The sequence below is a fragment of the Cervus elaphus genome, chromosome 29 (genome assembly GCF_910594005.1).
Source record: "Cervus elaphus chromosome 29, mCerEla1.1, whole genome shotgun sequence".
Taxonomy (NCBI): domain Eukaryota; kingdom Metazoa; phylum Chordata; class Mammalia; order Artiodactyla; family Cervidae; genus Cervus; species Cervus elaphus.
The window spans coordinates 29,035,509-29,063,119 of record NC_057843.1 but is presented as its reverse complement, the minus strand read 5'-3'; the positions used below and the strand labels follow the sequence as shown (position 1 = coordinate 29,063,119).

General features: G+C 41.1%; 1 protein-coding gene across 1 annotated transcript; it reads left to right on the top strand.

Annotated features, from left to right (window-relative positions):
• The first annotated feature begins 812 nt into the window (after positions 1-812).
• LOC122685896 (probable E3 SUMO-protein ligase RNF212) lies at positions 813-27,373 on the top strand. Its single transcript, XM_043890946.1, has 4 exons — positions 813-1,647; positions 5,069-5,195; positions 20,624-20,906; positions 27,206-27,373. Exons 1-4 carry the CDS (start codon positions 846-848, stop codon positions 27,371-27,373), a joined length of 1,380 nt encoding a protein of 459 aa, XP_043746881.1. The 5' UTR covers positions 813-845.
• The last annotated feature ends 238 nt before the right edge of the window (positions 27,374-27,611 follow it).

Below are 27,611 nucleotides of genomic sequence, written 5' to 3'. Positions count from 1 at the left end.
CCAGCTTCCAGGAATGTCGTCCTTGGTGAGAGGGAGCTGCTCCACCCACCCAAGGTGATGCCCCCACTCCCAGAGACAGCTTATTTCCAATGGCTGGCCTGTGCTGCTACCTGGACATTCAAACTCCTTGCCTCGAATTGGGACAATTCAGAAGAGCCATTCCAGTTCAGGATTGGCTGGGGTCTTTGTTGAAACTTTGATGGACATCATAGTTCATCTTTTCCCTCTACCCAATCTTGTTTCCCTTACTCCCCCATAGGTGCTCTCCCAAGGGCATCCCCAGTAAAAGTCCTGAAAGCCAATATCCATTGAAGACTGTTTCCTAAAAGATTCAACTTATAGCATGGCAGACTATTATTTGCAAACATATGGCTTTCCCTCTCTGTGGGAATCTTACAACTCCATACCTGTTGATGTCAGGCTGAGCCTTGTCATATTACGTTCTCACATAAGTGAGAAATGCCACTTGTGAGCAGAAGCTTAAGAGTCATTAGGTGATTCTATCATTTTTATTTTCCTACTGTGTGTCATGATAGGAGCATATAGAACTGGAACTTTAGCATGAGTCCAGCAATAAAAGGTATATACAGCTGATCAGAAGTGGCCCACCACTGACATGTAATGTAAATGAAAAATAAGGTTACTATAAGCCACTGAGATTTGGGGGTTATTTAACACTGCCACATAGCTGACTAAGCAAGGTGAGATAATAACCTCACCAAATTATAACCTAAAATGATACTTTTAAAAGTACTCCTCTTTGGGCCAGGCGCAGATCCCGCGCCCAGGTCTCGCGTTGCTCTCGCGCGGCTCTCGCGCGGCGGCGGCACGACCCTGGGTCAGACATGGCCAGCTGGGTGTTCTGTAACCGCTGCTTCCAGCCGCCCCAGGCGACGTCGTGCTTCAGCCTGACCAACTGTGGCCACGTGTACTGTGACGTCTGCCTGCGCAAAGGTAAAAGGGATGAATGCTTGATTTGTAAAGTTGCATGTCATACAATTCTACTTTCAAAACATACGGACTCCGACATCCAGGCGCTCTTCATGGGCATAGACAGTCTGTGCAGGAAGTATGCAAAGGAGACCTCCCAGATCTCAGAATTTCAAGAAAAGCACAGGAGGAGACTGTTAGCCTTCTATGGAGAAAAGATTTCTCAGTTGGAGGAGTCCCTCAGGAAGTCGACGCTGCGGGTGGAACAGCTGCAGAGGGTGAGGTCGTCACAAGCAGTTTTCAGCACAGTAAAAACTCCAGCTTCAACGCCTTCAGCAAGGCCAAACGGACCTCTGTTCCAGTCCCGTGACTCATCAGCCTCTGAAAGGGTCGAGTCCATGGAAGTTGACCTCACACCCTCTCCAAGGAGAAAGCCTGAGGTCACCGCTGGCCCACTGAGGATCTCCCTGCTCAGCCCACCTCGGGATGGACGCATGGGCAGCATCGCCCATCGCCCTCAGCACCTTGGCCTGATGCCCCGATGCGCCAGCGAGCCCCAGGCGCTCAGGATCCCGGCCCTGCAGATGCCCTGTGAGTGGCCAAGGCAGAGCCCGGCACCCGCGGCGGGCAGAGGAGCAGCGCCCAGGCAGCCCATCAGCATCTCGGGGCTGATGCAGAGGCATCAGGGCCTGCCAGCCTTGGGGGACTTGTGCACAAGTGAGAGCAGGCTCCTCCCATCTGGGTGTCCGCGGGGGGCTCATGCATGACAGCAGGCTCACCCCCGTCTGGGTGTCCGTGGCGCCGGCCTGCCTCTTCCTGACAGAGCGACTCAGCCACATGAGTGAATAAATGGTTTTTGGGCTCTCAAAAAAAAAAAAATAAATAAAAGTACTCCTTATTGAAACATGTATATTATCATATGTGAAATAGATCACCAGTCCAGGTTCAATGCATGAGATGGTGCTCAGGGCTAGTGCACTGGGATGACCCTGAGGGGTGGGATGGGGAGGGAAGTGGGAGAGGGCTTCAGGATGGGGAACACATGTACACACCCATGGCTGATTCACGTCAGTGTATGGCAAAAACCACTACAATGTTGTAAAGAAATTAGTTTCCAATTAAAATAAATAAATTAAAAAATAAAAATAAAAGTACCCCTTTCCCATTCTTTTAATTCTCAATATCTCTAACATTTAGACTTGTCCTTGAAAGTGAAAAGTGAAAGTAGCTCAGTCGTGTCCGACTCTTAGTGACCCCATGGACTATACAGTCCATAGAATTCTCCAGGCAAGAATACTGGAGCGGGTAGCCATTCCCTTCTCCAGGGGATCTTCCCAACCCAGGGATTGAACCCAGGTCTCCTGCATTGCAGAAGAATTCTTTACCAACTGAGACCAGGGATGCCCAGGAATACTGGAGTGGGTAGCCTATCCCTTCTCCAGCAGATGTTCCTGACCCACGAATCCTAGGAACATCTTTTTCTGCAGCTTAATATCAACTGCCTACCAAAATGTAACTTCGTCTCTCTTGATCCTCTTCCTGAGCAAAACAAGGTCAAAAAATGAGTAAGAAACCTCTGAGTCTCCTTGAATGTTATGGAGGATGAGGGAAGCAGAGGACCAAGAAAAGAGAGAGGCCTCACACTAAGAGAGAGAGTTTCCTTAGCAGATTGTGGTAGAAGGAAGAAAGGAATGGAAATTTATCATCTTTGCGCTTATCCTTGTTCATTAATATGAGGATGGGGGAACACTACGCTAAGAAATATGACAGGATGACCAAGACCCAAAGGTTAGCAGTATTTGAGTGGAGATATTATGGGAAGTTTTCTTCTATTTAGTTCTCTGTGATTGCAAAGGCATTTATTTTTTTAACTTTCTTTTTCAAAATCACAAATATAATTTATTTATATAACTTTCATGACTTCTAATGACCTACAGATTAAAACTCAGACTTTTATCCCATCATATCAAAAGTACTCTTTAGATTTGCCTTTTCTGTCCTATGGCATCTTGGTCCCCAAGCCATAGTGTATCTGGACTGTTCTTATGACCAAAGCAATGATGGGCTTGGGATAACCTCTATTTTACACATATTTTTCTCTCTGTTTAGAGCTACAGAACTCCCTATCCTTCTTCAAGACGCATCAAAGGTATTTCTAATGAACACAGTTTTCTGTGGCTAAAAGAAACCAAATAGTTTCTAAAAGAACAAATATCCGTGATCAGGCAACTGCTACTGTCTCAATCCACATGCCCATGTTACCTGATGGGTGTCTGGAGGCAAGCTCAGGTGATGGAGAATGGGGCTGGAGGGAGGTATTCTCAATCCAGGAATAAAAGCATGTGTCAAAACCAGGAAGAGGGACAAAGGCATACAAGCATCAGGCAGTGTGGAAGAACACAGTCTGCCAGGACAGCAATCACCTTGCTGGGGCACAGGATAGGAGCAAAGGGAAGAATGATGGAAGAAAAGGCCAAGACAAAGTCAGGGGCCTGGTGTGAAGGAGTCAAGGTGATAAGGGGAAGCCCCTCACTATCTACTGTCTGTCAATTGCACGGTGGCATTCTCAAGACACTCACAACTTGCTGTATTAATTGCTACAGCCACTGTGTAAAGCAGTATGGAATTTCCTTAAAAAACTAAAAATAGAGCTACCCTATGATCCTGCAATCCTACTCCTAGGCATATATCCAGAGGAAAATATAATTTGAAAAGATACATGCACTCCAATGTTCACTGCAGCACTATTTACAATAGCCAAGAAATGGAACCAACATAAATATCCATCGACAGAGGAATAGATAAAGATGTGGTCCACACACACACACACACACACACACAGGAATATTACTCAGCCATAAAAAAGAATGAAATAATGTCATTTGCAGCAACACAGATGGACCTAGAAAATATCATATTAGGTGAAGTAAGCCAGGTAGGAAAAGACAAGTATCACATGTTATCACTTTTTTGTAGAAACTTAAAAAAAAAAAAACCAACTTATTTATTACACAGAAGTAGATCCACAGACACAGAAAATATGCTTATGGTCACCAAAGGGGAATTGGGATGGGAAGGCATAAATTAGGAGACCAGGATTAACATATACACACTACTAAATATAAAATAGATAGCCAACAAGGACTTATTATACAGCATAGGGAAGTATGCTCAATATTTTCTAACAACCTATAAGGGAAAGAATCTGAAAAGATACATACATATATCTATATATCTATATCTATCTATCTATCTATCTATATATATATATATATATATATATATATATATATATATATATATATATATCTGAATCACTGAATCACTTAATATCTGAATCACTTTGCTATATACCTGGAACTGGATGTGAGAGTTGGACCCTAAAGAAAGCTGAGCACCAAAGAATTGATGCTTTTGAACTGTGGTGTTGGAGAAGACTCTTGAAAGTCCCTTGGACAGAAGGGAGATCAAACCCGTCAATCCTAAAGGAAATCAGTCCTGAATATTCATTGGAAGGACTGATGCTGAAGCTGAAGAACCAGTAGTTTGGCCACCTGATGCGAAGAGCTGACTTATTGGAAAAGAGCCTGATCCTGGGAAAGACTGAAGGCAGGAGGAGAAAGGGGAGCTGGTCGGATGGCATCACTGACGCGATGGACATGAGTTTGAACAAGCTCTGGGAGTTGGTGATGGACAGGGAAGCCTGGTGTGCTGCAGTCCATGAGGTCACAAAGAGTCGAACACAACTTGAGCAACTGAACTGACTAACACCCAAAACTAACCCAACACTGTAAATCAACTACACTTCAATAAGAAAAGTTAAAAAATACCCACAAAGAACAAAATCCTGGTGGGATGATCTAGAAGTTTCTCCTATCCTAGGAAAATTGCTCTTTAAGTATTTTTCTGTTTCCCTGACACTGTCAGATTAATTATTAAATCAAAGGCCCAAGATTTTTTTTAAATCCCAAGATAACAATGAGATGTGACTTCTATTTGCCCTACAAAATCTGCATCCATTTCTTTCATAAAGGAGACTCAAAATATCAAAATCATGATGATGAAGAGTGAAGTTAGTGATGATTTTGTTCCTGAGTCCATGTTTTATGAATTCATAAATGTTCATCCCATTTGATAGTGTCTCAGAATCTCATGCCTTCTGATGGAACTTCACAGCTTACAAGGTTTCTGCAAGTTTATGACCACATTAAGATTACTCTTCTGAACAGTGTTGTGAGAGAGGGCTTGCTGGGTCCATTTCACAGGTAAATGGACTGAGTTGTAACATGAAAATGATGTGTCCTCCCGGGAAATGCTTTGAATCTGGTCAATTCTGACTTTACATTGAGAGTCTGCTACTTATCAACTGAGTAGACTACTTAATCTCTTTGAACCTCATATTCTTAATGTTTGACAAGGGATGATAAATACGCCTCACAGGGTTTTATAAACATTTCAGTGAGGTTTCAGCCCATGATAGCAGGGTTATGGCGGCAGTGATTGTTCTTACTGCTCAAGGGGCAGAGCTCGGGTTTGAACGCACTTAATTAAACTAAGGCAGGGCTTTCTCTCTCTCCTTTGTTACAACGCAGACATGTCCACAAGGATGGGATGGAGGGCAGGCAGGACCTCATTTGTCAAGTCTCTAAGAGATTTGGCCTGACTCTTATTCTTCAGACTTATGTTGCTCTACCGTGTTTCAGGAGATATAGTCATTATTCTGATAGAAAGTGTCTCATCACATTATATGAAGGGATAGGGTCATAGATTTTGTTGTAGATTTTGGATTACCAGGAATAAGCATTGATAATTGAGGCAGAAGTATTTGGGACTTGCTAAATGTGATTTCACAGGTTTTTAGAAAGGGAGAAACATGTTTCCATGTAAGTCAATCACTAGGTCTTTCAAAAGAGGAAAGTCTCTGAATGTACTTCATTGTTAAATTCTCCCACAAGAGCATAACCTTAATGCTGAAAGCAAGAATGTGTTGATTATGAAATGAACATTGTGGGGGCAAGGATGTTGTAACTCCCTTATCCGTTCATTACTAGGAACAGAACACTTTGGGCTCCTACGCAACTCAAAGTAGATGTCCGTTCGTTTTTCTTGGATGAATATTGAATCTCGAAAAAAAGATGGCTGAATGGACCTTTTGCAGAACAAGGATGAGTGTGTCTGGCACAAAGTGAAAAATATGAAAGACTTTCTTTCATCTCCAGGTGAGGCTCTTTTTCTTCTTCCCTCTGTACTCTTCTTTTGCAGGTAAAGCTTGTTTCGTAACATGGGGAAGATCTTTTGAGGCTAAAGGATTATTATTTATTTCTCATTAATTAAAGTGGCAGAAATCCTTTGAAGTAAATCAATCAGTCCTTTTAAGTTAGATCAGATTTCACATCAATTAAAGCCACCATCACTGAGCAGACCCATGGAAGTTCACCTCTTCTTTAAAAACATTTGAGGGTTTGGCTGGTACATGAATTATTTTCTTAGGGGAGGGGTTTCCTGGTTTGTCCTTTATCTTAAGAATTCCTGGTGGGATGTTGCATTGGAATTCACATTTTCAGTCCTCCACTCATCAGATAAATACTATTTCTCCACATTTAAATTCAGCAAAAGCCAAAAATGATAAAAAAAAAAAAAACAACAGCAACCCCTTTCCTCATGTAAGGATGCTATATTCAGGATAATAACGACCACTGTTATGTTTGATTCAACACTTTCAAAGTTCTCATTAGGAAACACTGAACACTCTTGGGTTAGTTGTCAGGTTTCTTATTTTCATTTTTGGCTCTTTTATCATATTACATGCCCAAGCATAAACATCACATTCTAATTCCCACCAGCATCATGGAATTATGAAGGGGTCTTTCATTTGCTGCTGTGGGCAGAGGTCCTTCTGAACCTGGACTGGCTTCCTCCATCCGAGGAGGCTCTTTCCATGTTAAGAAAGTTGCTAAGATAAATTACAGCAAGATCCTCTATGACCCACCTCCCAGAATATTGGAAATAAAAGCAAAACTAAACAAATGGGACCTAATGAAACTTAAAAGCTTTTGCACTACAAAGGAAACTATAAGTAAGGTGAAAAGACAGCCCTCAGATTGGGAGAAAATAATAGCAAATGAAGAAACAGACAAAGGATTAATCTCAAAAATATACAAGCAACTCCTGAAGCTCAATTCCAGAAAAATAAATGACCCAATCAAAAAATGGGCCAAAGAACTAAACAGACATTTCTCCAAAGAAGACATACAGATGGCTAACAAACACATGAAAAGATGCTCAACATCACTCATTATTAGAGAAATGCAAATCAAAACCACAATGAGGTACCATTACACGCCAGTCAGGATGGCTGCTATCCAAAAGTCTACAAGCAATAAATGCTGGAGAGGGTGTGGAGAAAAGGGAACCCTCTTACACTGTTGGTGGGAATGCAAGCTAGTACAGCCGCTATGGAAAACAGTGTGGAGATTTCTTAAAAAACTGGAAATAGAACTGCCATATGACCCAGCAATCCCACTTCTGGGCATACACACTGAGGAAACCAGATCTGAAAGAGACACGTGCACCCCAATGTTCATTGCAGCACTGTTTATAATAGCCAGGACATGGAAGCAACCTAGATGCCCATCAGCAGATGAATGGATAAGGAAGCTGTGGTACATATACACCATGGAATATTACTCAGCCGTCAAAAAGAATTCATTTGAACCAGTCCTAATGAGATGGATGAAACTGGAGCCCCTTATACAGAGTGAAGTAAGCCAGAAAGGTAAAGAACATTACAGCATACTAACGCATATATATGGAATTTAGAAAGATGGTAACGATAACCCTATATGCAAAACAGAAAAAGAGACACAGAAATACAGAACAGACTATTGAACTCTGTGGGAGAATGTGAGGGTGGGATGTTTCAAAAGAACAGCATGTATACTATCTATGGTGAAACAGATCCCCAGCCCAGGTGGGATGCATGAGACAAGTGCTCGGGCCTGGTGCACTGGGAAGACCCAGAGGAATCGGGTGGAGAGGGAGGTGGGAGGGGGAATCGGGATGGGGAATACGTGTAAATCTATGGCTGACTCATATCAATGTATGACAAAACCCACTGAAATGTTGTGAAGTAATTAGCCTCCAACTAATAAAAAATTAAAAAAAAAAAAAAAGAAAGTTGCTAAGATACAGTGCTACAACAGATGAAGTAGTGGTTGTTAGAGTATAGTTGCATGGTTTTGACTCCTTCTTTTGTGGCTAAGAAGATATCTGCTTTTATTTCTGAGAGAGACACTCAGCATACCCACTCTTTGCTATTCAATGATCTCACCTTGTGTGTGCATACTCAGTCATGTCTGACTCTTTGTGACCCCATGGACTGCGGCCCGCTAGGTTCATCTGTCTATGGGATTTCCCAGGCAAGAATACTGGAGTGGGTTGCTATGTCCTACTTCAGAGGATCTTCCGAATCCAGGGATTGAACCTGTGTCTCCCATGTCTCCTGAATTGGCACGCGGAACCACCTGGGAAGCCTTTTAGCAAAAGTTTATGGACCTGAATACTACTTGGGTCCTTTCCTCTAGGCATGAACCATATTATAGGAAGACTGGTTATCCCCTTGCTTCCTCTGAGTGCTCAGTCTTTTGAGGCCCTTCAGACCTAAGGGCCATTCCCAGTTGCCCATTCTCTGCTCTGCCTAAGGAAAGATCCCCTGGAGGTCTTTCCCACCACGATACTCAAAGCCCTCCAACAGCAGTGTGTTGCTTTATTTTCTCCTTTCAAACTATGCCTGTGGCTCTTAAATTTTTGAAAAGCCACTTACTGATTCCAAATACGTTCTCCTTAAATCTTCAAGGAGGCAAAATGTTTAAAATCTTCAAATCACATTGATGCAATCTTTTAAGTGTGCTTCTGATACAGACAATATGATCTGTTCCCTGGTCTCCTCTCTGTACGGCAGTTCTATTAACATCCATCTTCCACTTTCCAGTGAAATCAAACACCAGGGAGAAAGCTCGGTCCAAGGAAGGTTACTGTTGCAAGTAGACTGTATCCACAACTTTAAAAATGGGAAACAAAGCAAATGATGCCATTTTCATGGTTCTGAGAGATTGCATGGAGGCAAGCTGAGGTCAAGGGGAAGGAAGTCAGGTTCATCTCATACATCCCAAACATGCATACAAGGATTCCAGGATCAGCAGAGTTCCTCAATGTTTTTTCACCAACATCACAGCAGCAACAGATTGAAGAGAAGTGAACTTTGTGTCTAAGGAGGGAACTTAGAGACAGAGAACCAGAGAACTCTGGACCCTTTGAATGGGTCTAATGCCTAATTTCCTGAATTCTTCACTAAAGACTGCTTGTATTTTAAGAGCAAAGTAAGCTATTCCAAGCACTGACTGGGAGCTAACATGAATCTGTACATTTTTTCATTTTTTTAGGTTTCCAGGTGCAGTATAATTACAAATAAGGACTGGCTGAACCAAGATGACCCTAATTATCTTTATTAAAAACACAGATGGAGAGGCGATAGAAGCTAGTGTATAAGAACCAATTCTTAGACCAGAACTATGTTTAAAGATAAACTAAGGGCTTAGAAAATTCCAGGTTTGGTATACTGTCCTATATTTAATTTTTTTACAGATTATCTTAAATTTCTCCTGCTCTAATTCAGAAATTATTACAGTGTAGTGATTAAGGCTCTACTACCAAATATAGTTTGCATTCCATGTTCTCCACTTACTAATTGTGGAATATTGGGCAAGTTATTGAAATTTTCCAAGCCTCAATCTCTTCACTTGTGTAATGGGAACAATAAAAAGCTGCCTGGTGAGAGAGGGCTGTTGTGAGAATTCAAAAAGACAAAGCAACTGAAGTACTGAGCTCAGACAGGCAGCAAACACTCTCCATTGTTGCTATCATTTAATTTGGATGATTTGACTTTGCTGATTTCAGCAGAAGTGAACCCACAAGAATGGCTTCACCTTCAGAATCTGTTAGCTTCCATTTTTTCTTTCCACCACCTCAGTTTCCTCTTGTCATGACATAGAGAAACCTTGGCACATTGCATGTGTTTCATAGCTCATCCAAGTCATTTCCATATTTCTTAATAAACGAGGTGCCAACACAATCCCAATGGCATTTACTATTTCCCAGCAAAGAAAATGTCCAATTAGAAATATTGAAGAGTCTATGTCCATAGCACCCTGAATGCACCTGATCTCATCTGAACTTGGAAGCTAAGCAGGGTTGGGCCTGATTAGTACTTGAATGGGAGAAGTATTGAAGACTCTCCTTCCCAGAGCCAGATTTCTCCCTAGTGATCTTCTCAGCCAATAATGGATTCAGGGAGTTTTTAGACATCTTGGGAAATAAAGCATCCACCATTACATTTTACTTTGTCTTCTATGAACACAAAATGATCCACACTTACTGCTTGGTTTGTGACACTTATAGTGGGCACTTTGTATGTTCTTTTCCACAAATTGAAGTATTCACAAAGGTCTACAAAACTTAGGTCGTTGTTGTCTTTCAAGACCAAGCTACACAATATTCCACACACTCAGAGGTACTATATAATCATTCTACAAGTCACGAGATGCCCACAAAGTCATGAGAATCTGCACAAGGGTTGACCTTGCCCAACATGCATGACTTGAATGGAATGTCGAATTTCACAGAAAAATACTTTGAGAAATGGAGCCTTAAGTAATATGCCAGTTATCCAAGTCTCTGGATGCTTTTTTGCTGCATTGCAGGACTTGTGGAGATCTTAGATCTCCTACCAGGGATTGAACCCGGGCCCATGGCAGTGAAAGCGCTGAGTCCTAACCACTGGACCACCAAGCGCTCGCTAGGTTTCTAGTTTGTACCTTGTTACTAGGAAGGAGCCCTGCCAAATGTTAATTTGGGATTATTTCATACTATAGTCTGTCAGAGTCACGCCACTGATCTGGGGGGAATCCCCTATGACCTGAACATGGAGCAGGTGCTAAGTGACACGCACGTATATGTAAAGATGCTTTCAAGCAGTGTCTTGAACATTAGTTCAAGTCATTTTGGCCAAGGCGGTCCTGCTGATTCCTCCTAAGAGCGTTCATCAGTGTCTGGGAGGTTGTGTCCTAGAGAATCACCCGGTCTCAGTATAGAGTTTGGGATCTCTGAGATTCTTTTATCCTCAAAAGGAGGCAGGGAAAGGGAGGAAATGAACTAAAGCCTATTGAATTCCACTGTGTGTCAGACACTGTTTTAGAGACTTTTCAGATGCTATCTGGTAACACATGAGGCACTTTATATGCCTCACAAGAACTCCTTTGAGAGAATCCTGTAACACATTTGTATTCATCTTCCAGCATCCATTCCGTGGAGTCACCCATCCCTCATATATACACTTATGCCTTCGACCCTGATGAGTTGTCAATTACCAAGCCTTTAAGTCCTCAGACATTGAGGTGGTTATTTGGGACAGGCTAGACAGAGCAGATATCCTCTGTGAGTTACACCTGCTAGAAGAGCAAAGATCTCTTTCTTTTGATTGATTGAATAATGGACATTTCCCCTGATACTGTTGACAGGCATTCTCAGGATGAAATAACAAAAAGAGAGAAGTAAAACTGAGCAATTGGGAAAGTACCATAACCTTAATATATCATTCATATTTTTTGAGCTCCTGGTTCCTACTTTGCCTGAAACTGAACAGACTGCTGTGGATTCCCACTTTTCTCCCCTGAATCCAGTTTGCTTATGTCACTGGTAACTTAAAGGGTCCTAGACAAACAAAAGAGCTATTATATTCATTTTATGAGTGAGCAAACCAAGACTCAGAGAGAGAATAAAGTTTTCTTGTCCCCAAAGTGGCAGGGCTGAGATTGAATCCAGATATCTTATCTCCAAAGTTTGTGTTCTTTCTATCCTGGTGCCTCCCTGGAAGGTCAAGAGGAGTTGTAGAACTCTTCCAGATGTCTGAATTCCCCAAGAGTTGAATTATGTCTGCAAAATAGACCAAGGTTTATTCAGTGATTTTCACATTTGATGTGAGCCCAATCAGAAAAGCTCACTAACAGAAGACTCTGGAATGGAACCAACCTGCTTGCTCTGCGTGACTCCAACTTCCTATTGGGCAGCGTGGTTGAGCAGGGAGGCCACAGACTAGCAGAACACTAAATCCCAGCTGAAAGACAAGCAGATACATTCCCAAGGACAACTTCACATGATGAGAAATAACTTAGACCATCCCCGATGCAGAACAGGGATGGACAGGAGTGGGGCATGGACTTCAGGGGAAATCAGGGTGTCTAAGAGTTTGAAATCAGAGGAAGTATGATGGGGGTCTTTGTCCTGGGAAGTATTGGCTATAGGAGCTGGTCTAAGAATTGTCTGCAAACATGCACAGTGATGAAATGAAGGAGGAAACAGACAGAGCTGGACTCCATCGTAGGCCAGGCTGCAAACATTAGGCTGCACGCATGGTCACCCTCCCAATGGACTCTGAACTTTGTGCCCGGTGTCTGTAGAAGTGGCATACCAATGGGAAACCAGACCCGCCAGATAAAAGAGCCTCAAGACTTGTACTTGGACTCTCCATTGCCTAAAAGAATATACTAATTATCTCTGTAAGAGAACAAAGTTGTAAATTCCATTATGTTTATCTGAATATGACCACAGTCCTATTGATAAATGTCTACTGTTTGCCTAGTCTTGTGACACATGAATCATGGGTTAATTTTGATCGGATCTCTCTTTTACCTTGTCCAGACTAGTTTCAAGGAATTTGGGGAGGTGGGTTTGAGCAAGTACACTTAGGGTATATAAAGTTTTCAAAAAAACTGGTCGGGGTCGTTGGCTAAGAGGAGACTCTGCCTTGGGCCCGCCGGTGTACTAAACTGTACTCCACTATCTGCACTGTCCTTCTGAGTGAGTTTGTTTCCCGGAACGCATGACTACAACAGAAACACTCAAGACCATACTGGTCATTTCGGTCACTTGCTCAGTCGTTCATTCATTCATTCACTTTTCCAGCAAACACTTATTAAGCATCTACTGTGTATCAGGCTTTACACTAAGAGCTGGGAATTCAATGATTAAGATGGGGTTCCTGCTTCAGGGTTTTACATTTGGAAGCCATGTATGCCAGTCATTCATGAATGTGTATGCATGAGTGTGGTGTGTGTGTGTGTGTGTGTGTGTGTGTGTGTGTGTGTGTGTGTGTGTGTGTGTGTGTGAGAAGGCAGAAAGAGGTAGAGAGAGACAGAGATGGAGAGAGATTTGGACTGTTGATACTGACAATTTCAGAAAAACAATTCATGCCGGTAGAGATATTTCCTTCTAAACTGTCATTTTCATGATGATACCTCTAGGTGGAGGAAAGCCTTATTTAGCCCATCTTTGTGAGTAGAAATTCTGATGGCTGGCAGAATGCCTTGGGGATGAGGACAAGAATAGTAGGGGTGGAAGGAGGAAGACCCAGCCTAAGGAGAAAAAGAACTTCTGAAATGGGACCTGTGAAGGTTGCCAAAGACAGCCATGCCTGCTCCTCTCCTGAGTCCTCACTTGAACGAGGCATTCAGCTTGGACCCAGGACAATTACTGGAACAATACTATACCAGACAGAAGTCAGCTCTCAATGGGTAACTGATTGTAACACTGTATGGAGCTTCATAGACTGTAAAGATGGTTTTCATGTATCAATACATCATCTCACCTGATCTTTATAGCAACTTGGGGTCAGGGCAGATTTGACTAATGCACTTTTCAGATGTGGAAAACGAGGATCATAGAAAGGAACTGATTTACCTAAGCTCATGCAGCAGGAAACGTGGCCGGCTGGGACCCGAGTTCCAATCATTCGGGTACAAATTTCATGACTTCCAATTAACTGGACACCTTACTTCTGCTTCATCCCAGGAGCCTCTGGACATCAGAACTGACTGACAAAAGAGACTAATTAACAATCAGAGAGCTATTCAAGGCAGTACAGTTCCTTTTGGAGGAAGAATCCTATCCTGAGGGTAGTATATCCCATCAGCCTTTTAAAAGCAAGATCGCTCCTTACTTAAGAATTTGGTTAACAAGCAGTTCCTTGAAGAGAAGGGACTCAAGTGAGATAATGTGGAAAGTTCCCAGCACAGAGCCAGTCACATAGTAGGCACCCAATTATTGCTACACTCAAGATCTATACCCTGTCTCTCCAGCCATGTTCCACACCATTTTTCCAGCAGTCACGCTGATCTACTTTAAATTCCTCCAGCACATGTAGTTATTACAGTGATCTCAGTATGAGAGTTGAGTCAGCAGAGACACAGAGAGGTTAAGTAACTTGCCTAAGATCACACAGAAAGTCAGCAAGGTGGTGAAGATTCAAACTTAGGAAATCTGGCTTCATAGCCTACACTTCACTCCCATGCCTTTTCCAAGGCACTGAGTAGATGGATACAAAAAAAGAATATTCATCAAGAGGCAAGAACATGTTAACCTCACAATGTTGTCATAAGACATTCATGAATTTATTCACAAAAACCAACTAGAGGGGACTTCCCTGGCAGTCCAGTGGTTAAGACCTCACCTTCCAATGAAAGGGTTGCAGGTTTGATCCCTACTTGGGGAACTAGATCCCACATGCCTCAGGGCCAAAAAACCAAAACATAAAACATAAGCAACATTGTAACAAATTCAATAAAGACTTTTTAAAATGATTCACATTAAAAAAAATCTTAAAAAAGCAATTAAAGCATGGCTGGCTCAATTAATGTTAGCCATTGTTTCACTCATCACATAGAGTTCACATCAAGAACCAGTTTCTCAGGGAAACTCCTCAGTGCCTGCTATCTGATCAGTTCCCCTTATTACACCCGCCTATAAAAAGTCAGAGTATCCTATGGAGCACTTCTCTCTGTCTGTAATTATACATATATTTTTTATTTGTTTCTTTCATTTTCTTCTGTAACCCAATGCCCAACCTTTACAAAAACAAACAAAAAACCCCCAACAAATCCCAACATAATAAGTATTTCTTGAATGAATGGATGAGTGAATGAAACATTCCTTGCCGCCCTAGAGTCCTACATTTTTCTCCTCTGGGTGGGAGGAGAATATTCTTCTTTGTTTCCCTTCATGCCATCTCAGACTCTCACGCATTTCCCATAGCTCATCTACATGGTGTTTACAGGTGCCTTCTGAAAACCGCCTACTCCCTGGTTTCTAAACTCAGCTAAGCTATGTCTCTGAAATGTCAGCCTCTCCTGTGAAATCTCCTTCTCAAAAGCAGCAAGAAATTCAGACAAGGAAAGTTTTCAGTGCCTCTCCACATTGTGCCAATTGTATAATGACTCTGTGGGATTCAGTTTATTTCCAAATCTAGACCCACTCTGAACAAAATGGAGGCTTCTAAACTCATCCCAGTGGATCTCAAACCCACTTCTGACTTTTAAAGATTACAGATTTTTCTGGTTTTGATGAGTGCTGAGAGGGGACAGAAAGTTCAAGAAAACATCATGGTGTTTTTTCTGTTCATCATGTCCTTTTCTTTTCTCATTGTGGTGTGGTCTTTTCTTTAGAAACTGTATTCTCTTTCTGCCCCATGATTGTACTCTTTACAAATACCTGCCTTTCCTTTCAAAGAAGCTGTTTTGTTTCTGGTTGCACATAAAATGAAAAGGCAGATTTCTTCAAACACACGTTTTTGGCTTCCATATTACAGAGATTTTCTTAATATCTGTTCTTTGCTCCCTTAATCTTAGTTTTTAAACTTTCTTTCTTCTGAAATCACCCTACTCACCAGCATGAATATATGAGTTTTAAACCCCACTTTGCTGTGTTACCTTAACTTTTTCATTTGTAAAACTGACTATACCTACACTACAGGTTAATTGTGATCCTTGAAAATGAGATAATGTAGAATGGCCATCATCAAAAATACACTAGATAACAAGTGTTGGAGAGGATTTGGAGAAAAAGGAACACTTGAGCACAGTTGGTGGGAATGTAAATTGATATAGCCAGGATAGAAAACAATATGAAGATTCTTTAAAAAATTAATAAGAGTAAAACTACCTGGAGAACTACCATATGATCCAACAATTCCACTTTTGGATGTGTATTTGAAGAACATGAAAACATATAACTCAAACAGTTAAGCGTCCCCATGGTCATTGCAGCATTATTTACAAAAGCCAAGATATCAAAACAACCTAAGCATCCACTGATAGACAAGTGGAAAAAGAATATGTGGGGTGTGTGTGAGTGTGTGTGTTCTCAGTCACTAAGTCATGTCTTACTCTTTGCAAAGTCTGCAAGTCTCCTCTGTCCTTGGGATTATCCTAGCAAGAATGCCAGAGTGGGTTGCCATTTCCTCCTCCAAGGTATGTGTGTGTGTATGTATATATACAAAATGAAATATTATTCAGTCATAAAAAAGATTGAAATCTTGCCATTTGGGAGAGGACAGATGGACCTTGAGTGCATTATGCTAAGGAAAATACATCATAGAGAGAAAGACAAATACTGTATGGTCTTACAGTTATATGTGGACTCTGAAAAAACAAAAACAATAAAACAAGCTCACAGATACAGAGAATAGATTGCCAGAAGTGAGGGTGGGGGTAAGAGAAATGAGTGAAGGGGATCAAAAAGTACCAAAAAAAAGAGAGAGAGAGTGTGTGTGAATGTGTAGCAGAGTTATAAACAGGGCATTTCCTTGCTTCTGTTGAAGCTCCAAAGCCAAGAATGATATGTGGCAAGGACCCGCTCTTTCTAAAAAGAGATATTGGACCATCTAAGCAGGATTTTCCCCCAACTTTTCTGTGCCCTGAGCCTACTTCCTCCTGGAGGGATGCCTCGCGAAGCATCCAAGGGGAGGATTGTCTCAGAAGAACCACAGAGGAAAGAGCCACAATGGGCACCAAACCTGGATAAGAGTAGCAGCAGGGAAGCTAAGGTCCTTCCTCCTCTCTCTCTACCTTGGAGGGGACAGAGGCTGTGGGGTGAGTAGGGAGGCATGCAAAGACAAATAAGATGGAAGAATAACCATGACTCAGGCAGCATCATTTCTACTCACTCAATGCTGCACTACAGAATTCACATGTCAGGCCCATGCTGCCCAGGGAAAGCAGCTTTGAATGGGACGAGACATTGACCTTTTGGTATTGGAACAGTCTGACAATTCAGGGATAGGTTTTTGCACTACTCTCTTATCCAAAAGCTTTGGGGCCAGATAGATTTCAGAATTCAGAACTCTTCTTGATTTTTAGAAAGGATGAAAGAAAGTGAAAGTCAATCCGTCCTGTCTGACTCTTTTCGACCCCATGAACTGTAGCCCACCAGGCTCCTCTGTCCAGGGGATTCTCCAGGCAAGAATACTGGAGTGGGTTGCCATTTCCTTCTCCAGGGGATCTTCCCAACCCAGGGATGGAACCCAGGTCTCCCACATTTCAGGCAGACCCTTTACCAACTGAGCTACCAGGGAAGCCACAATTTATTTTTTGGCCCACTGTGTGGCATGTGAGAGCTTAGTTCTTCAATCAGCAATCAAACTTACACCCCCTGCATTTGAAGTGCAGAGTCTTAACCTCTGGACCACCAGGGAAGTCAAGAATCTATTTTTTAGAAAGGATATATATTATTTATCCTGTCATCAGTATGTGTAGGGCTGCTGCATAATCAAACACATCAATATTTCTGCTGCAAAATATACTGCTATCCGCAAGAGGCGGCAGTACATGTTACCCTCCCATCAGTGCATGTCACATTTTTTCACCAAATGGCTTTGTAACAAACTTCCAAAAAGTTCTGGTTTTTAGAGACTTGGAGATTTTAAAACTGTTGATAAAGAAGAAAATTTCACCAAAATGAAAATTTTTATGGATGCTTGAAAGTGACCTGAGAAGCCAAAGTGCCTAGCCAAAATATCCTCCAGGGGCAGGAAACCTAACAGTGGGGGTTGGGGAAAGAGTGGTGTGGCAACTTTTCTGCTTGAACCATCAGATTCCACTCATTCGGGTAATCAGTTCCTTCTGTAAATAAGTGTCTGTTTTTTTTGTGCTTTTTTCACACCACAGGTGATTAATAAATTTGACTCTCCTCCTTTTTCCTTCACTTCTTCATAAATACTGTCAGATTGTCCAGATCCTTCCCCAGATGGGAAGCTTAATGAAGCTTAAGCTTTAGCATCCCACTCTGCAGGGACCTTTTCTGAGGATGTAGGGAGGAGGCCGTAACTGGAGCACCACCCTTGTCTCAGAATATGAAGCAAATAACTAGTGGGAACTATTTTTGGAGAAACTGTAAAGGTAATAAATATGTGTTTATTGCTATTTTTTGAGTTAAATATGTAGATTAGGTTTATTCTAAATAGTCTCATCCTCTACTTTTTCCTCATGTCCCTTCCTCACTTCTCTTCTACAATGATAAAGGTTTCCCCCAAAGCGGAGATTTTTCATCAAACTCTGCTGTAACTTAGTGAGAATTTGGGTGGGGGTGCTGGACTGAAAGAGAAGTGTTTTCTGGAAAGGTGGGTGTTGGGAGGGTAGTTGTTGACAGGAGAAAGCGTACACGGGTTTGTTAGGTCTTTGAGGAGAGAGAGAGAGAGAGACACATCTAAAAGTTACTTTTTGATTGGATGATAGAAAGAGAGGAAAGCGGGCCTTGGGAATGGGCGAGGGCCTTGGTCTCGACAGACAAGCACCCCATGGAGAGGAATTGCCAGCACCGTGTGGCTCCTGAGGGTTGGCCTCCATCACACAGGCCGCTTGCAGAGGAAATGGACAGGTGACAAAACTCTTTCTTTGTGACACAAGTTAGGCACAGGAATCCAAACAGTTTGATATATAACGCTCACAGAGTGAGGCAGTGATCAATCCCATGGAGGGGGCAGCAGATGGGCAGAGTGGGCATGGATGCGATTTTCATCCCAGAACCCCTGTCTCATTTCCCCTGGAAACTCCCCATGCCTCGTCTATAAATCTCCTTTGGAAAATGTCATTGTCTCAAAACACTTCATCCTTCTGGAAATTGTTGATTAGTCTAGGAGCGAGGATCTATGTGGAGCCAATCTATTCGAAGTCTTCCTAGCAGCTTCAATAAAATCTATAACTGACACTGACATTCTCTCTCAGATGATGAGAGCTGCATGACACAAAATCCAGGAAGTGCCAGGCTCTGGGTCTCATCTCATGGAGTAAGTCTCCCTGTAGCCAGTGGGAGTGAAGGAAACACTGTAACTGGGATGTGAGCCTGAATGAGAAGCAGGTGGTATCTGGCCTCTGGTTCCAGTGTGGACCAGCTCTATGCCTCTGCTTCCTACACTTTGGTTCATCCTCATTTCCTGGGACTCCATGAGTCAGAAAGTTCCTCCTTTTACCTAGACTAATTCAAGCTGGGTTGGGTTACTTAGTACCAAAGGAATCCTAACATGCAGCTTAATTAAAACATTTGATTAACTGGGCATTGGAAACTCTTTACTTCAATCCTGTTCACAAATTAAAACTTATTAGTTTGGTCTCCCACCATCTTTTGTTTAAAAAAATGAAAGATATGGAATGTAATGGCTCTTTAATGATTTAGTATCTCCCTGGGGTTATCATTTATTTAGAGCAATGAGGATGAAGGTCTAAGAAACATAGACACACTGACCTCGGGAAATAGAAGAGAGATTACTTAAATGTTTGAAGGGAGTTGTTTTCTTGAAATGAGTTGTTTCATTCAGTAGGCAGTTTTCAAGGGCTTCATCTTTGCTGGGCATTGTTCTTAGCGCTAGGGAAGTTTGTTAGTTAGCATTAGTCATTCAGACGTGTCCGACTCTTTGCGACTCCATGGACTGTAGCCCCCCAGGCTCTTCTGTCCATGAAATTCTCTAGGCAAGAATAGTGGAGTGGGCTGTAGCCATTCCCTTCTCCAGGGGATCTTCCTGACCCAAGGATTGAACCCAGGTCTCCCGCATTGCAGGCAGATTCTCTACCATCTGAGCCACCAGGGACGCCCACTAAGGATGTTATCAATCACCAAAGTGGACCAAAACCCATACACTGGCAAACTTTCTATCCTAGCCTCTTTCACCCACAGGAGTAAATCAGAAACCTTCTGGATAATTTAGAATGCCAGTTAGTTGTGCGCTAATTAATTTGGAAGCCTAGGTACCTTTGCCAGTGGCCAACCACACATGTTTTGCAGAAAGTGGATGATCAAGAGCCTGCTCCACCCAAGATAATATGGCAAAAATTAGTTCCTTACCTTCCATCAAGGAGGAACATACTATTGCACCATTTCTTGCTTCTCTAAATCAGGTTCCATTTCATCAAATAATTGAATGATAACAACCTATTATCTCCCACCTCCTTTTATCTCTGGCACTTTCTGAAGCATATTTTTATCTGTGTCACAAACACCGCTGTCACAGGCCAGTGAAGGTCTACCTGGCAAGTGGCAGGTATGACCTGCACCAGGTAGGGAGTAAGTGCATCAACAGGACTCCCGGCTCCCCTTTGTGCAATTCCTTTTCTTGGTTTCAATCTGGAAGTCATTCTGTTTGTCAGAAGGCCAGGGGGTGATTAAACACCACCCCCCCATCACTGTAGCACCAGAAAAACACATAGAGGGGGAGACAGAGAGCCGCAGGACCCAGCCCAGGTCAAAAACCGCCCTTCCTGGTTAAAAACTAGCAGGTGCAGGCAGTTTTCTGAGCTTTTTTTTTTTTGTTTTGGAGGAAGCAGCTTTTCTTCACCGTGGAGTTAGAAGGACTCATTTTAAATCTGAGATGTGATTGGTTAGAGTTTAAGCCTTTGAATTATCTGCAATCAGCCATGAAAGCCCTGAGAGAAGAAAGCAGCATCTTTGTGAAGACAGACTTGCACTGGGACCAAAGTCCACAGGGGAAACAGAAAGGAGTAGGAAGAAGGTGTCTGATGGAGACCTTCTGGTCCAAGGAGACCAGAAACCCAGCCAGTGCTAGGACAGACATCATTTTCTTTGACACTGTTGACTCAAGAGTATGCTTACGTTTGAAGCAGAAGTTTCATTTATTTCAAACCAGTGTGTTGGAAAAGAAATTGGATATTAATATCAGAACCACATATGTAGTATCTGTCGCTTTTGTGCATATAAAATGTATCCTAATCGCAGGGGAAACTATGGATTCATTCCACAGAGGACATTCAACTAATCTCTCCTTTGTCTCTTCATATCAGTTTGAATGTCTTTTTACCAGTGGAAAGACAAATACATTCTATTGTTTTCTCACTGAATAAAATTGCAGGATTCATGAAAGCACAACACAAGAAAAATCACATTTTAAGAAAGCAAGGAGACTTATCCCATTGTGGAGGAATAACCCCTATTAAATAGTTGGTGTGCATCCTTTCAGCTTTTGTTTCTACATGTGTTTGTTTCTTCTTAGGGATCATATTGCAATATTGAATTGTAACCTTTTGTTTTCCCTCCTTGGTACTGTGTAATGAAGATTTCCCCCACAGCATTAATATTTCAGATGATTCCAGCTTTAAGAAAGCCGCTTCAGTTCCCTGTAACTAAATTTGTGTCCCATATCTGGGCTAATTTCCTCAATGAATTGCTCAGTCAAAAGATGTGCCAGTTTTAAAGATTTTTTTTTTAATAAATATTGCTTATCTGTCCTCCAAAGACTTTGTGTCATGCCTACCAATTTGCAACCTGAGCAGCAGTGTTCGAAAATGAATCTTTGTCCTTCCAATACTAGGAATAATCCCTTTTTTTTTTTTAACCAGTTACTTTGGAGGAAAATGTTGTTCACTAGTTAACTTTAACCTAGAAATTGTCATATTGAATGAAGTACATCAGACAAACACAAATATCATATGATATTGCTTATATGTGGAATCTAAAAAAAAACTGCAAATGAACTTATCTACAAAACAGAATAGTGTTAGAGATGTAGAAAATGAATGGTTATGGAGGGAATTGAGGGGAGGAATAAATTAGAAGATTGGGATTGACATATACACACTACTATACATAAAATAGATAACTGATAAGGACCTAAGGTATAGCACAGGGAACTCTACTCAATATGCTGTAAAGTCCTATATGGGAAAAGAATCCAAAAAAAAGAGTGGATATATGTACAACAGATTCACTTTACCATACACCTGAAACTAACCCAACATTGTATTGGGTTGGCTAAAAAGTTTACTCAGGTTTTTCCATATGCCCAACTTAGCCCAATAAATCAACCACACCTCAATTTAAGAAAGGAATTTCTTTGAATACTAGTAAAGATTTGCATATGTATTCATAGTCCTTTGGTATTTCTTTTTTATGTATTACCACTTAACTTTTTTTCATAATATTCTCAAATTATCTTGTATAGTAATCTTACACTCCTTTTCATCACATAAATTGTCCATTCACTTAATTTATATATAAATTATAAATATATATTTATTATATGTTAAGGTATTTGTACAGTTTATTTATATATAATTACATACACAATATTTAATATGATAAACTTTGACTTTTTCCATTATGAATTTGCTTTTATGACACAAATATTTATTGTTTCCCTAATTGTTCTGTAGTTTCCTTTACATTTGTTTCTTTTTCTTTAATATTTGCATTTTACTCTTGAAACATTGATGTTTTATTTTAGTGTATGGCATAACTCTTTGGATGCAACTAATGATCTTTTTTCTAAATAGTTGCCCAACTATAATATAGTTTACCTTTCCCCACTGATCTAAAAGGCCCTCTTGTCACATAATAATAACAGTTATATAATAATTATTGTATAATACTAACAGCAAATACTTATTGAGTGATTATTATGCACCTATTTCAGGGTATTTTATAATCGTTATTTCATCACTTCATGTTAAATCTATGAAATAAGTGCTTTGAATACTTTAGAAGTAGATTATTCCTACTTTTATACATAAGGAAACAGATGCTCAGAAAGGTTAAATGACTTATCCAAGATCACACAGCCAATAAGAGGCAGAGCTGAAGCTAGAATTCACTAAGTACACCTGCTAAAGACTGCGTAGGCTCAGTCACACTGTGAACATTTTATGTACTTTGGTTTTCATTCTGAGGGTTTTTTAGCTCTATTATTTGATCTGTATGATTTCTTACCCCAGAATAAGAATGGTTTCAATTACTATAAATTTATAATCTATTTTGATAAGATTTTCCTATTTTTTCTTTGCAACTTCTTGACAATTAATCTTACCATACAAAATTTCTAATTATTTTTTCAAGTTAGGAAAAACACCCTCTTTGATTAAATATATATAATTTATAAATTTATTTGGAGCACTGATAGTTTTTACAAAATTAAATTGTTTTTTCTAAGAATAAAGAATGAGATTCTTCAAGATCAAGTTCTTAAGGAGTTTCTCAGTAAAATCTGCACTTTCTTCATCTACACCTTATACATTACTTGTGAAGTTTACTCCTAATTATATCACATGTTTGTTACTATTGTGAGTGAAATTTCTCCCCGTCATGTTTTCTAATTCAATATTTCTCCAGATGTCCCCAGGGGAGCAATAGTCCTAAGAAATGATCTTGAAGAGTTTTCATGATCTGAATGGTTGAGGAAACACTTCTCAAACCCTATGTATATATGGCTGGTGAAACTTTGAGAGGAGCCTAGAGTATGAAACGTTTCCTAAATGTGTTTGGTATAGAAACTTAATTTGGAGGAGCATTTTTTAATTACAGAGGGATAGCAATTGTAATAACACACTCTAGGAAATTTTGCTCAACAGTGTCATTATGTATTATTTTTGCAGATTATTAATATTTTGAGCCAGATATTGATAACATTAATAAAGTATCTTCATATTTTTAGGTAGACCTTGGTTGGCATATACCTAGATGACCATATGTTTTTTCCCCCTCTTTCGAACTACTGATTTTATAGATTAAACAATAGAAGTCTTAACATTAAACTAAATCAAAATCCCTGTAGGGAAAAAAACCTTTTTTTATTTTCTGATTCACCAATTTACCATGCTTTTAATATAGTGCTGAATTCAACATACTAATATTTACATAGCTTCTTGCATCCCTATTTATAAATTGGATAAATTGTCTTCTATCTTCTGTTCTGTTTTCCTTTCCTTCTATCTTCCTCCCCTCTTTCTCCATCCCTTCCTCCTTTTTTTCCTTCTTTTCTTTCTCTGTCATGTTTTAGAGGGTTAAGCTAGCTTTATAAAATGAATAACCTTTCATATTTTTTAGCTCCCAATATGGAAATTCTTAGAAACTGTAAAAGAATTTTCCTATAAATTCAAGTGCAAAGTGTTTTTTTAAATAAAAAAATCTACATTAATTTTCAAAGGGGGTTTCCTGATGATATGATGACTTGGGGTTTATACTTCCTGACCAAAGTGTTGTAGTTGATATATTCCTTACAAAAGATCTCTTCCTTCAAATATGCCCACACAGAAATGTATAGAATACTCTTTTTCTTATTAAAAATACCTCTAAATCTTATCTTTACACATTTATGATTGTTCTTGTCTCCCCAAAGGACCAATTCTTTATTTTTCATTCTATCATTTTTCTCCTTTTAAAATAATTATTTTATTCTTTAACAAAAACTTTTTTCCCACTCTTTGAATTTATTTTGTTGTTTTACCCCATCTCCTTATGTCAAGCCTTAATCTATTTATTTTAATTTTAAATAAAAATAGAAATGAAAAAGAATGAAAAGCTACAGTTTTTATTTGATTATGATTTGCCCTGTAAGTTTTGATACTAAATCAGGATACTGGTAGCAAATGCAAATTATGCAGATTGTTTTATCTCAAATCCATCTTCGTCATTTATTCTCTGTGTACCCTTTAGAAAGTTACTTGACCTCTTTGTGCCTCAGTTTATCTACATGTAAAAGGAAAATAATAATATTCACTTCAGAATTTTTGAAAGAATTATGAGATAATATATGCAAAATAATTGTATTAGTGACTGACACATGGTAAATGTTGAGTAAATATGTGTTATATTATCTTTTTATTTTCTATGACACTTGTACTTTTACTCTGAATTTCATTTATCTCAGTTACTAGGTCTCTAATGATTTCTATTAATTGCTAGTTTTATTATCCTACAGCTAGAGAATTTGACCTATAAAATTTATGGCAGTGTAGCTTTTGAGGTAGATGGATGAAGGAGGAGGGGAATTACGTGTTTTGAACATTGTTAGACAATGTGTTGATGTGAGTGGTTGCTTTCAGAGCTCTAACTGGGAATGCAGGAATCTGATTCATGTTGGTCTATTCTCTAATCCTGCAATTCCTGCACTATGATACTATACTTAAGTTGCATATTATGTGTTTCTCTGGAGCAAAAATGCACACCATCATCCTGGGTTTGCACACCTGCTTGGCTCTATTCCAAAAACTAGTTTACTGAAAACAGGAGAAAGACATTGTGGAATTATTTAGGTACTGAACAGATATTCCTAATATTCCCAGATTCATTTATGAAGGAGGAAATGGCTTTCTCATAGGGCTTTTAAACTGCTTAACAAAGAAGAGGACCTTGCCTCTAAAGCTGACTCTAGGATACATTTCTCGTGAAAAAACTAAAAAAAAAAATGGGATGAAGAACAACTGAATGAGATGTGGTAAACACTTAGCACTCATTTCACTGAAAAGCTGGCCAAAGTGGTCAGATCTGATGTGTGCTGAAAGGTCTTTCTGAGCCAAAATATCCTTTTTATTGGCCTCTTCGATTCCTTTCCTGAAGGTGTTAGTTCTCAGTCTTGGCTGCTCATTTTTAACCACTTGTGCGTGTGTGTGTTAGTCACTCAGTCATGTCTGACTCTTTGCGAACCCAAGGATGTAGCCCTCCAGGCTGCTCAGTCCATGGAATTCTCCAGGCAAGAATACTGGAGTGAGTAGCCATTCCCTTCTCCAGGGGATCTTCCCGACCCAGGGATGGAACCCAGGTCTCCTGCATTGCAGGCAGGTTCCTTGCCATCTGAACCACCAAACATACTATGTTTATTATATTTCACCACTTGGGGAATTTTTAAAAATATACATGGAGGCTGGGTCTCAGGCAGGTGAATCAGAATCTCAGTGGAGCAGTGGCCTTGGGCACTTGTAAAATAATCTTCAGAGGATTCTAGTGTGCAGCCTTGGTTGAGAACCACCAGGTACAGACATTCTCCCAGGTGTCCAAAACGAAAGTGGAAGATGACACCCTGAGCCATCTTCCAGGATGGCAGAGAACAGAAGAGGCTCTGGGCCAACTACACTTCCAAAGGACTTAAAGAAAGCTTGGAGTTAGGAGACTCAGCCAGAAAGAAAAAACTAGACCACTGAAGGTGTAGGAGACATTGGGCAGTGACCCCTAAAGTGGGAACTTGTGGAACATGGGGAAGGACACGGGGATGGGAAAATATAAAAGGTCAGACAGAGGAAGGGGGCTTCCCAGGTGGTGCTAGTGGTAAAGAAAGTGAAAGTCGCTTAGTTGGGTCCACTCTGCAACCCCACAGACTATAGGATCTGTGGAATTCTCCAGGCCAGAATACTGGAGTGGGTAGCCTTTCTCTTCTCCAGGGAATCTTCCCAACCCAGGGATCGAACCCAGGTCTCCCGCTTTGCAGGGAGATTCTTTACCAGCTGAACCACGAGGGAAACCCAAGTATGCTGGGATGGGTAGCCTATCCCTTCTCCAGGGGATCTTCCCAACCCAGGGTCTCCTGCATTGCAGGCAGATTCTTTACCAACTGAGCTATAAGGGAAGCACATGCCTGCTAATACAGGAGACGTAAGAGACATGGATTCAATTCCTAGGTGGGGAAGATCCCCTGGAGTAGGAAATGGCAATCCACTCCAGTATTTTGCCTGGAAAATTCCTTGGACAGAGGAGCCTGTCAGGCTACAGTCGGGATCGCGAAGAGTTGGACATGACTCAAGTGACTTAGCACATGGGCACAGATGAAGGGAGGGAATTGCAAAGCAGAGAAGAGAGGAAAGGCAGTCAGTATCTCTGAAGGACCCGGAGTGCACGGGACACTGCACTGAAACAGTCTGCCTCCTGAGCTCGCTCACTTCTCAAAACCACTCTCTAAAACATAAGCTATTTCCCCAAGTTAAAAATGAGGAAGCAGAGACAACTTTCCACTAATGCAGTGGGCAAGGTGGCTTTGAATCCATGCTTTCCTCTACTCAAGTTTCTCTAATGTGGTGACAGGGCTCCTACCTTCCCCAGACCTCCTGAAACTGAATCTTGAGCCTGGGAATGGGAATTGTAACAAGTTCTCAGGTGTGATCATTATGCCCCTAATTGTTAGAGGCCTGGTGTCACACTCCAGCTCTTTAGAGATGTCAGTGACTCTCTCAGGGATCATGTGAAAAGGCAGATTGTGACTCAGGGGCTCGGGGGAGGCCTGAGGTTCTGCATCTCCAGCAAGCACTGGGGCAGTGCTAAAGCTACTGGTGTGCGACCACACCTGGAGTAAGGAGAGCTCTCCCCCCTGCTCAGCACCTCGTCCCCACAGTCAGGCTTCTGCAAGCAGCCAGGCCGGCTGGGATGTTCACAGGCGTGTCTGTGGATGGCTGCTCAGCTGGCTTCTCACCAGGGGAGAGGGCTCACCCCGCTCATCTGTCAGAGGGAGCAGCCAAAGCCACTGGCAAGCACCTGCTCCCAGCCCTCAGGAAGCCAGCGCTGAATTTAGCCCCGCAGCAGCCGAGCTGCGG

What these genes read in the sequence shown, in the direction of transcription:
- LOC122685896 (XM_043890946.1), top strand. Translation starts at nt 846, where the DNA reads ATGGCCAGCTGGGTGTTCTGTAACCGCTGCTTCCAGCCGCCCCAGGCG. An exon ending in CTTGGGGGACTTGTGCACAA is followed by an intron (nt 1,648 to 5,068) that starts GTGAGAGCAGGC and finishes CCCATTTGATAG; the next exon opens with TGTCTCAGAATCTCATGCCT. An exon ending in TTGCTGGGTCCATTTCACAG is followed by an intron (nt 5,196 to 20,623) that starts GTAAATGGACTG and finishes TTTGTTTTGGAG; the next exon opens with GAAGCAGCTTTTCTTCACCG.